The following is a 12,665-nucleotide window of genomic DNA, read 5'->3' as shown; positions in this document are numbered from 1 at the left end:
CACACACACACACACACACACACACACACACACACACACACACACACACGCCAAATAGTTACATATGCAACCTAGCAAAAAACACAAGGTTTTTTTTTTTCTTACCTCATGTAAACACTTCCATTTCATTTATGTGTCTCCTTCGTTTTATATTAGAATGAATGGAAAAAAGGCACTAATTTTACAATTAAAAGGTGTTTGATCCTAGTTTTTTTGTTTTTGTTTTTGCGGTACGCAGGCCTCTCACTGTTGTGGCCTCTCCCGTGGCGGAGCACAGGCTCCGGACGCGCAGGCTCAGCGGCCATGGCTCACGGGCCTAGCCGCTCCGCAGCATGTGGGATCTTCCCGGACCAGGGCACAAACCCATGTCCCCTGCATCGGCAGGTGGACCCTCAACCACTGCGCCACCAGGAAGCCCTGATCCTAGTTTTGAACACTTTGAAAAATCAAGTCTATATTCTTAGACAGAAGTTCCCATAACGAGTCCATATTGTCTATATCAGTTCTAGATTGTGGTTCCCATAACTAAAAACTTTATATTAATCTATTACTCCAGACTAGTACAGATTAAGAGACAATTATCTCTCCTTCATTCTACTAACTACTTGTTAATATTATTTCTTTTTTAAGTATCTACATCAAATTGATAACTCATGCTAACTTTTCAGCTAATGAAATGCTGATACCTGCTGTATTTGGAGGTTGAATTTGGGAGCCCTAAGTGAAGGAAGCATTATCACTGTTAAATTCACCTTGTTAAATACAATCTATGCTTTCAACCTATAGAGATCTTTTAGTGTCCTGTCTTCATTTAACTAATATATTTGCTATTTCTACTGGTATAGCAAAGATTATTTGAAATAAAAACAAGTTCAAGATCTGGCTCTACCACTTTCTAGCCGGATTAACTTCAGCAAATTATTTAACCTCGAAAGCTCAGCAGGAACACTGTATTCCACCAGAGAATTACTGTAAAACTTTAAATGAAAAAAACCCAAAGCAATGTTAAAGTGATTTATAATTAATAATACAAAGAACAGCAATACAAACCTGCCCAACATTGTATTTGGCTGTGCAGTAAAAATGGATGGGTCTACAACAAATCTAGTGTTATCCACTATTAGTGTCACTCGTTCTGACGTTCTTACATTCCGAGCTCCTTCTTTTGCATTTTCATACACAAACACCATTTCCCCAGATGTCTTACAGCTACCATCTGAACTTGACTGACTACTGTTTCTGCTGCTGTTCCCAGCACTGCTACTGGAACCACTTGGAGATGCTTTTTGAGGACGAGGACTGCTTGGACGAGAGGAGCTGTGATCTTTCTCACGTTCTGAAATATAGATGTTAAACAAAGTTATGCAAATTTTCTTTTTAAAAATTTGAGATTTATATATATCTTTTAAAAACTGTGATTTAGAAAAGCTGTTTTATATCCCTGCATTTCTGCTTTTTTGATTTCAAATAAATTTTCCCAGATCATATATGTTCATTTATTTTCTAGGAATGAAAGCTAAAACATCAAATTGTTTTCTAAAAAAATTAATTTTGTAGACTTTTTTAAAAAGATGTATAGCTGACTAATGTTGACCCAGACTAAGATCAAAAGTAAGGTAAATTTTATATTATTGCTCTACTTAAAAATATATAGAAACCCAAGGAGAGGAATATTCTCAGAAGTCACATAAATAAGCATTAAAAGTTAGTAAAAGATTAATAACAATTTTAACTCTCCTAAACACTGAAAGTATTAACACTATTCTGAAAACACAAAGTACAAACTTTGGACTCTTACTATGTTAATAAGGAAATCCCCAAACCAGCTATTTGTCTCACAAAAGGAAGGTCCCAAAGGAAGAAAAAAATTTCACTGCAGACATTAAGTATATTTATGTTTTTAAATGACTCTTAATGTCTTAGCAAATTAAGTGGTTTTAATAGCTTATGATATACTGCTTTGTTCTCATTCTCATTTTTGAATAAAGCACTACTAAAATTTTATAGGATCATATTATTAGGTATAATTTTAATAGGAAACATTGTTGAAAGTCAGAAAATTTTCTTTAGCGGTTCCAATAGTCTACAAAGGGGACATTAAAACTAAGATTTTGTGATAAGTTTCCTTTAGAGGCTAGATTACTAAACTTTAAAGGTGACCTAAAAATATACCTCCATCTCATCAGTTTCATCAGCTTTTGCCAAATTCCTCCATGACTCAAGCTACTCAGAACACTCTGTACAGCTTTACTGGTTATATAATTAGGTTTGCTGTATCTCCAGAGATACCCTGACACCTCCCTTTTATTGCCTATTTCCACAAGGCTGGTAGCATCCCAAAAGTAAAATTTGCTAAAGTAATAAAATAATTTATCTCCTATTCTCCTTCCAGATACTAAACTTTGCATATAACAAACTGTCAACTCTTATTTATACTTTTGTTGGTTTTTAGCTTATCAGTATTAGTCTGACTTTTAAGACCTACTTAGATACTGAAAACATCTCCACATAATCAGACCCTAATATAAATGATTTTGGTTTATACAAGGTTTTCAGAAACTACCTCAAATAGTAAGTCAAATTATTTAATTTGCCACTTCTGAGTGGAAAATAAAAATCAGCAAGCTCACATTGTTTATGTACCTCCACTTCAGACTACTGTTTTACAGTCACACAATGTATTTACCTGGGGTAATAGCATTCATTTACAGTAATAAGTAGGAAGGAAGAAAAAGACCTGAGCTAGTTGTCAAGAAAAGAGAAAAAAAAAAACCACTTCACACCTTCCTTTTCCTCTTCTATTTTTTTTATTAAATCTAAAATATTGTCAAAAATCAAGATAAATTACCTTACGATGCTTACTCTTTCACTTCCTTTTTTAATATGATTAACAAGGATTCTTATCAATAATTCACTACAAACTATTTTAAAATAAACCACTGCTCAATATCTCACAAGATAAAAATCACGTAAAAAAAATTTTAAATCTACATATTACAGTTTTAAAGGCTGTTCAAATTATTTCTTTTATAAGACTGTCCCAGACTATTAAAAGAAATTCACTTTTAAGTTTCATTTAATAAGCTGTTTTTTCACAGCAAGAACCAAGCTAAGCTAAAACAGAAGCAATGAACAGAAGAAAGAAGTTAACTTTAATCTGAAGTATTAGGCACAAATCATTGTTATTACTGCATTAAAAAGGTAAATGCATTGGGAATTCCCTGGTAGTGCAGTGATTAGGACTTGACACTTTCAATGCCAGGATCAATCGGGAAACTAAGATGCCGCAAGCCTCGAGGCGTGGCCAAAAAAAAAAAAGGTAAATACATGCTTTTAAAAACCACTGGGAAGCTTAGTTGATTTTACATACCAACATGGTGCTGTCGTGTTGGAGAAGTAACATTTCTAATACAAGGAGTGAGCTGAGATTCTGTTCTTTCGTGAGATGAATCTCGAGATCGGTCACTTGACCTTCGTCTATCTCTTGATCTCTCATGTCCCCCACTAGCACCATGTAGACTCATTTTGGTGTGCTCAACAACTCCTTTAGCAACACGTGAGGGAGCACTGATAAATTAGAAAAGAAAATTAACCATAAAAGTAGAACATGAAATCACAAATGCTTTCCCAAAAAACCCCAATTAACATAAAGCTACTAATATTTTGAAATGCAAGAATCAAATGTTACTTTACAATTCTGAAACCTAATTTACTTTAAACTTGCAGGTTTTAAAAATTCTGGAACACTATGTCTTTAAAGATCACATACTCCAACTCAGTCTTCTTTTAAGGATGAGAAAGCCAAAGCCCAGAATGGTTAACTGACTTTTTAGTTAGTAATAGAGGAGGTAGTGGTAGTAGTAATAGCAGCAGCAGCAGCGGCGGCGGCGGCGGCGGCGGAGGCGGCGGCAGCAGAGACCGCCCAGACCTCTTAAATATTACTCAAGTGTTCTTTTGATTTCCTTGATTGTCAGGGGGAAAGGGAGGGAAAGAGCACCAGCTTCTGGAACTCTGAGGTATGGGCAAAGTAACTGGTATCCCTGACAAAATAAGTCTACATGCTATTTTGATTTTGATTGAACCCTCTTCAAAAATTTTAAAAAGCATTTTTCTAAAAAGCTAACGGCACTAACTATGTAAAGTTACAGAATTTAATATTTTGAAAACATCCTACATAAATTTGCCCATGAGAACTGAATAACTGGGAATGATGATTAAAATATTCTAGTTGACAGCATTCATTCACACAATTATTTATTAAGTTATATATGCTATGTGCACAATGCTGTGCTACCTGCCAAGAAAGAAGCAGCTCCCTCAGGGAGCTTATGATTTAAGTGTAGCAGTTATATACATGGACATGCAGAAATGTAAACAATTCAAGAGCTATCCCAAATTTCAAATATAAAATGACTAAATGTATCTCAAATATATAACTAATAAATGAGTGACAGATAATAAATGCTTTAAGTTCTCACATGAAGAAGACATCACTGTAAATCACTGGTGAATCAGGCACTAACAAATAAGATTTTAATAATCAGAATACACTGCAAGTAGGAAAACTGATAGGAACAAAAATGAGAGAGCCTGACCTAAGGCAGGTGGAAATTTACCACCTTAGCAAACAAAACACATGCTTCATAGTTTAAAAATATTAAAGTGCTTTTTAGAAACAGAAGAAACAGGAATAGAAAGAACTTCATGGCTTTAGAGTAATAAAGACTTAGAATCAATTGTCCATTAAGACTTAATTGCTCAACATGTTGAATGTTACTTAACATTTTGGAACCTTCATTTCCTCATCTGTAAGCTGTAGATTCTTTTTACTTTCTAAGTTCAATATGAGGATTAAATGAAGTATAATAAGTAAGCTGACCAGCAATGTGCCTGGTACAATAGAATCACCCATTAAATGTTAGTTTATTTAGTTATAACAGGTGAAGATAATAAAGTTCAAAATCACAAGACTTGCTCAGAGTCACAACGAATTTAGTGGATACCCTATTAACCTGTAACCTAATCCTTTCAATTCATTCCAGTACCCCCTCCACAATGTTACCCTGCTCTCCTTCACCAAAACCACACCAGTTAAAAATTTAATCTTGATGATTCAGTTTTAAATCCGATAATGTTCCAGGATCATCTCCTCTGCTGATTATTAGCTATAACACTTCATTTTGTTATTTTAGTGGTTTCTTTCATTATGAAAATCGCTGTCATCTCACTATAACAGACTAAAAAGACAAAAGGCTGACTTTGTCACTACCCGAAGAGTGACTTCTATGGAAATAAAGGCAACCTACCAGCTTGTATCAGTCATTTGTCTCTCACAAACCTACAGACAGAAACAAACAAACAAACAAACAAAACCCTCTACTCCCACCTTCCTTCTAGTGAAAAAGATCAGAGTAGGATCACATCCTTGGAACATAATTTTTTTCTTCAAATAGAACAAATCAAAAGATCCTACTTTCAGGTTAAAAACCTTCAGAGTAGGAACAATGGAATTTCTGGCTCGTGTCCTAAAGTAGGAAAAAGAAAGGAATCCACAATAATAGAATAAGGATTATATATTGGAAAAAATAACTCCTTAAATTATTCTAGATGCTAAGTTTTAAATGTGCTAATAATAAACACATTTTCTAAATATGAATCTAATTGATAATTTAACAGACAAGGTACAAACACAACTACAACTAAGGCAAATGCAGGATAAATGTTCGGTAAGGGCCAAGCAGACTGATTAATTAAATAAGGATTTCAACTAGACATCTCTCTAGCTGAAAGACTAAATGCTGCTAAGCATTCTGCTGAAATACTGGCTTCATTTCTAAACTGTTTAGATGTTAAATCAATGCAAAAGGTGTCATAATACACTCCTGTCCTTTCTTTTCATTCTCAAATGGAATGTACTCTGAATCAGACCTTCAAAATCAGATGTCATGGAAGACTAATTATGTCCTACTCTATTTAGTTAAATAATTTTAGAGCAGGAAAGCACTCTAAGGGCAAAAATAATATGTGCAAACAAAAATGAGGGCAAGCAAGTTCACAGGGGATAACTCTGCTTCATGTTACATCTAAGAGAGTTTGGGATACGTGAATTGAGAACAGGTAAGGAGATGAAGAATGCACCAGCCCCAACATCTTGCTTCTAGCCAAGACAGGGAAACAAGGACTGAATTTACCTTCCTGTCTGAAACAACCCAAAAACGAAATATATGAAACAATGACAAGACACAATACATTTGGAAAAGAAAGAGAGTGATCCCTGAAAGATAGAAAATAAATAGATAAGGCCAGCAACTGCCCAAAATTACTACCTTAAGAAGAGTTTCCAGAATAAAACACAGGGAGGCAAAACCCAGGCAGAAGCTGATGGACTCTGAGTTAAGGATATGGAGCTGAGAGGCCAGGGACAATAGGTGGCTAGAGTTCTAAGGAAAGAGTACCAGAGAGGGGACAGCAGCACAGAGAGAAAAACCTCAGAGATCTGCAGAGCCTAATACCAATCAACGTACACGTGAGGAAACTTGACGAGGCTGGGGAAACAACCAACTCAAAGAATTAGAGGAAACAGTGCCCAGGACTCATATAGAGCCAGGAATAGGGCCTGTTTCCCCCAGTCAGGATGGAAAACCTCATAAAAGGGCACTGAAGGGAGAATCTAAAGGGTCTTGGCTCTGAAATGGGAAATAATTAGACCTAAACTGAGCACTGTTCTAGTCATATCTAACAAATGTTAACAGCAACACTTGAAAGAATCAAATTGTTTCTAAGTAAGTAAACTGAATCCTAAAACAAAGCTCAAGAAAATTTATAGGAATACAAAAATATCCAGCAACCAAAAAAGGTAAATTCACAATGTATGGCATCCAGTTAAAAATTACGAGGTATGCAAAGAGGGAGCAAAACATAACCCATGAGGAAAAAACTCAACTAAAACCAACCCAGAACTGACACATATCTTAGAATTAGAAATAAAGACATTAAAACAGCCATTATAACCATATTCCTCCAAAAAGTTATATACAGATAGAGAATACTAAAAAGACGCAAATCAGACTTCGAGAGACAAAAATGATATCTGAGATAAAAAATATACTCAATGGAATTAATGGAAAATTACACATTACAGAAGAAAAGATTCATGAATTTGAAGACACAGCAGTAGGAAATATCCAAAATGAATATAATATTCTTTATAGAAAAATAAATTGAGCATGAGTGAGCTATGGGTCAACTTTAAGTGCCCTAATATAGGTATAAATGGAGTCCATAAAGGAAGAAAGGTGAGGAAGAGAAAAATATCTGAAGAAATGTCTTGAAATGTAATTAAAACTACAAACCCATAGGTGCAACACGCACAACAAATCCCAAACACATTTTAATAAAAAATAAAATCCCAAACCAAAATGATAACCCCTGCCAACCTACACTTGTTACATCCAGTGAAAACATCTTTCAAAAATAAAAGGGAGGGACTTCCCTGGGGGCGTAGTGGTTAAGAATCTGCCTGCCAACGCAGCAGACACAGGTTCAAGCCCTGGTCCGGGAAGATCCCACATGCCGCGAAGCAACTAAGCCCGTTCGCCACAACTACTGAGCCTGCGCTCTACAGCCCACGAGCCACAACTACTGAAGCCCACGCACTACAACTACTGAAGCCCGCCCGCCTAGAACCCATGCTCCACAACAAGAGAAGCCACCACAATGAGAAGCCCGTGCACCGCAACGAAGAGTAGCCCCCACTCGCCGCAACGAGAGAAAGCCTGCGCACAGCAACCAAGACCCAACGCAGCCAAAAATAAATAAATAAAATAAATTTATTAAAAGTAAATAAATAAAAGGGAAATGCATTCTCAGACACACACAAAAAAGATGAATGAATTCATCATGAGCAAACTTGCACTGTAAAAAAATTTAAAAGACACCCTTTAGGGGGAAGAAAACAATAACACCAGTTGAAAATACAAATCTACACAAAGGAATTAAGAATACTGGAAATAGCACAAAGTTTGGAAAGAGAGAAATGGAAGTACATTATTATAAGGCTCTTATATGACACATGAAATGATTTAATATCACTTGAAGGTAAACTGTGATAAACTAAAGATGTATATTATAAGCTCTAAAGCAACCACTAAAGTACAGAAACAAAGAATTATAGTTAATAAGCCAACATAGAGGATAAAATGAAATCATAAAAAAGATACAATTAATCTAAAAGAGGGCCAAAAGAAAGGGGAAGAGGATAGGGAAACAAGAACAAATGGGACAAACAGAAAATAAATAGCAAGATGATAGACCTAACCTTAACCATATCTATAATCACATTAAATATACATGGTCTAAGGCATAAAAGGTAGAGATTATCCCACTGGATATAAAAACCAGACCCAACTATATGCTGCCTACAAGAATCAAACTTTAAATATAAAGGTACAGGGCTTCCCTGGTGGCGCAGTGGTTGAGAGTCCACCTGCCGATGCAGGGGACATGGGTTCGTGCCCTGGTCCAGAAAGATCCCACATGCCGCAGATACAAACAAATATAAATACAGAACAAGCAGACAGAAAATCAGTAAAGATGAATAACATTTGAACAACACTATCAACTAGCTTAACCTAACTGACATTTATGGAACATTTCACCCAACAAGAGCAGAAAATCCATTCTTTTGGTATGCACACAGAACATTTATCAAGACAGACCATATTCTGTGCAATAAAACAAGTCTCAATACATTTAAAAGAATTCAATCATACAAAGTATGTTCTCTGGTTACAATGAAATTAAATTAAAATTCAATTACAGAAAGATACATGAAAATTCCCAAATATTGGAAGTTAGATAAAATATTTTAAAATAACCCAGAAAGCAAAAAAGAAATCAGAAAGGAAAAGAGAAAATTCTGAAGTGAAACAAGTCCAGTGTATCAAAATTTGTGGAATGGCATGATATTACAGTAGTTAAGAATTATAGCTTTAAATGCCTATGATAGAAAAGAAGGTCAAAGAAAAAAATCACCTCAGTTTCTGCCTTAAGAAACTAGACAAAGAGCAAATTACACCTAAAGAAACTATAAAATATTAATAAAGATCAGAGTGGAAGTCAAAATAATAGAAAACAGAAAAAGAATAGGGAAAAATCAATGAAAACAAAAGCTAGTTCTTTGAAAACATCATTAAAATTGATAAAATCTCCAGGCAAACTGGGGAAAAAATTGAGGAGATACAAATTACCAATATCAGACACGAGAGTAGACCTCACTACAAAGTCTGCATGTATTAAAAGAGAGATAAAATATTATAAACAACTTTATGCAAATAAATTCATCAATTCAGAAGAACTGGACAAATTCCAAACTACCAAAGCTCACTCCAGAAGAAACAAATACAGTGAACAGCTGAATGTCTATGAAAGAATTTGAATTTATAGTTAAGAACTTACCCTCTAACTCCAGGCCAAGATGGCTTCACTGATAATTCTACCAAGCATTTAAGATAGAAATAACACCAATCCTACACAAACTCTTCTAGAAAATTGAAGAAAAGATAATATTTCCTAACATTCTATGAGGCCAGCATTACCCAGATACCAAAACCAGAGAAAGACATTACCAGAACCTACATCCCTCAGAACATAGATGCAAATATTTTAAACAAAATTTTAGTAGTTTCCATACAGCAATATATAAAAATGTCAATACACCAAGGTCTAAAGGATTTTGTACCAAAAATGCAAGACTGGTTGAATATTCCAAAATCGATACACAACACTATGAGATTAGAAATCAATTACAGGGAAAAAGCAACGTGAAAAACACAAACACATGGAGGCTGAACAGTACATTACTAAATAACCAAGAAATCACTGAAATCAAAGAGGAAATCAAAAACGACCTAGAGACAAATGACAATGAAAACATGACGACCCAAAACCTATGGGATGCAGCAAAACCAGTTCTAAGAGAGAAGTTTATAGCAATACAAGCCTACCTCAAGAAACAAGAAAAATCTAAAATAAACAATCTAACCTTATACCTAAAGGAACTAGAGAAAGAGAAACGAATAAAACCCAAAGATAGCAGAAGGAAAGAACTCATGAAGATCAGAGAAGAAATAAAAACAAAGAAAACAATAGCAAAGATCAATAAAATTAAAAGTTGGCTCTTTGAGAAGATAAACAAAATTGATAAACCATTAGCCAGACTCATCAAGAAAAAGAGGGAGGACTCAAATCAATAAAATTGGAAATGAAAAAGGAGAAGTTACAACAGATACCACAGAAATACAAAGCATCCTAAGAGACTACTACAAGCAACTCTATGCCAATAAAATGGACAGCCTGGAAGAAATAGACAAATTCTTAGAAAGGTATAACCTTCCAAGACAAAACCAGGAAGAAACGGAAAATATGAACAGACCAATCACAAGTAATGAAACTGTGATTAAAAATCTTCCAACAAACAAAAGTCCAGGACCAGATGGCTTCACAGGTGAATTCTATCAAACATTTAGAGAAGAGCTAACACCCATCCTTCTCAAACTCTTCCAAAAAATTGCAGAGGAAGGAATACTCCCAAACTCATTCTATGAAGCCACCATCACCCTGACACCAAAACCAGACAAAGATAATACAAAAAAAAGAAAATTACAGACCAATATCACTGATGAATATAGATGCAAAAATCCTCAACAAAATACTAGCAAACAGAATGCAACAACACATTAAAAGGATCATACACCATGATCAAGTGGGATTTATCCCAGGGATGCAAGGATTCTTCAATATACGCAAATCAATCAATGTGATACACCATATTAACAAATTGAAAAATAAAAACAATATGATCATCTCAATAGATGCAGAAAAAGCTTCTGACAAAATTCAACACCCATTTATGATAAAAACTCTAGAAAGTGGGCATCGAGGGAACCTACCTCAACATAATAAAGGCCATATATGACAAACCCACAGCAAACATCATTCTAAAGGGTGAAAAACTGAAAGCATTTCCTCTAAGATCAGGAACAAGACAAGGATGACCATTCTCACCACTATTATTCAATACAGCTTTGGAAGTCCTAGCCACGGCAATCAGAGAAGAAAAAGAAATAAAATGAATACAAGTTGGAGAAGAAGAAGTAAAACTGTCACTGTTTGCAGATGACATGATACTATACATAGAGAATCCTAAAGATTCCACCAGAAAACTAATGGAGCTAATCTATGAATTTGGTAAAGTTGCAGGATATAAAGTTAATGCACAGAAATCTCTTGCATTCCTATACACTAATGATGAAAAATCTGAAAGAGAAATTAAGGAAACAATTGCATTTACCATTGCAACAAAAAGAATAAAATACCTAGGAATAAACCTACCTAGGGAGACAGAAGACCTGTATGCAGAAAACTAAAAGACCCTGATGAAAGAAATTAAAGATGATACCAACAGATGGAGAGATATACCATGTTCTTGTATTGGAAGAATCAATACTGTGAAAATGACTATACTACCCAAAGCAATCTACAGATTCAATGCAATCCCTATCAAATTACCAATGGCATTTTTTACAGAACTAGAACAAAAAATCTTAAAATTAGTATGGAGACACAAAAGACCCCGAATAGCCAAAGCAGTCTTTAGGGGAAAAAATGGAGCTTGAAGAATCAGGCTCCCTGACTTCAGACTATACCACAAAGCTACAGTAATCAAGACAGTATGGTACTGGCACAAAAACAAAAATAGATCAGTGGAACAGTACAGAAAGCCCAGAGATAAACCCATGCACCTACGGTCAACTAATCTATGACAAAGGAGGCAAGGATACACAATGGAGAAAAGACAGTCTCTTCAATAAGTGGTGCTGGGAAAACGAGACAGCTACATGTAAAAGAATGAAATTAGAACACTCCCTAACACCATACACAAAAATAAACTCAAAATGGATTAGAGACCTAAACGTAAGACCGGACACTATAAAACTCTTAGAGGAAAACATAGGAAGAACACTCTTTGACATAAATCACAGCAAGATCTTTTTTGATCCACCTCCTAGAGTAATGGAAATAAAAACAAAAATAAACAAATGTGACCTAATGAAACTTCAAAGCTTCTGCACAGCAAAGGAAACTACAAACAAGATGAAAAGACAACCCTCAGAATGGGAGAAATATTCGCAAACGAATCAACAGACAAAGGATTAATCTCCAAAATATATAAACAGCTCATGCAGCTCAATATTAAAAAAACAACCCAATCAAAAAATGGGCAGAAGACCTAAATAGACATTTCTCCAAAGAAGACATACAGATGGCCAAGAAGCACATGAAAAGCTGCTCAACATCACATTAGAGAAATGCAAATCAAAACTACAATGAGGTATCACCTCACACCAGTTAGAATGGGCATCATCAGAAAATCTACAAATAACAAATGCTGGAGAGGATGTGCAGAAAAGGGAACCCTCCTGCACTGTTGGTGGGAATGTAAACTGATACAGTCACTATGGAAAACAGTATGGAGGTTCCTTAAAAAACTAAAAATAGAATTACCATATGACCCAGCAATCCCACCACTGGGCATATACCCAGACAAAACCGTAATTCAAAAAGACACATGCACCCCAACGTTCACTGCACCACTATTTACAATA

General features: G+C 35.2%; 1 protein-coding gene across 10 annotated transcripts in view; it reads right to left on the bottom strand.

Annotated features, from left to right (window-relative positions):
- Nucleotides 1–12,665, bottom strand: part of BTBD10 (BTB domain containing 10) — a 72,210-nt gene that overhangs the window by 20,629 nt on the left and 38,916 nt on the right. For 9 of the 10 annotated variants that reach the window (XM_027115336.1, XM_027115338.1, XM_027115330.1 and 6 more), the window contains 2 exons: nucleotides 3,371–3,567; nucleotides 1,051–1,336 (listed from right to left, as the gene is read on the bottom strand). In XM_027115336.1, the coding sequence (XP_026971137.1) occupies nucleotides 1,051–1,336; nucleotides 3,371–3,524 (440 nt within the window). In that variant the 5' untranslated portion in view covers nucleotides 3,525–3,567. The remainder of the gene's footprint in view (nucleotides 1–1,050; nucleotides 1,337–3,370; nucleotides 3,568–12,665) is intronic. The other variant, XM_027115339.1, reaches the window with a different exon arrangement.

This window comes from Aethalodelphis obliquidens, unplaced genomic scaffold (genome assembly GCF_003676395.1).
Source record: "Aethalodelphis obliquidens isolate GAN/ISIS:26980383/991018 unplaced genomic scaffold, ASM367639v1 scaffold14, whole genome shotgun sequence".
Lineage (NCBI taxonomy): Eukaryota > Metazoa > Chordata > Mammalia > Artiodactyla > Delphinidae > Aethalodelphis > Aethalodelphis obliquidens.
This window is presented reverse-complemented; position numbering and strand designations above follow the sequence as displayed.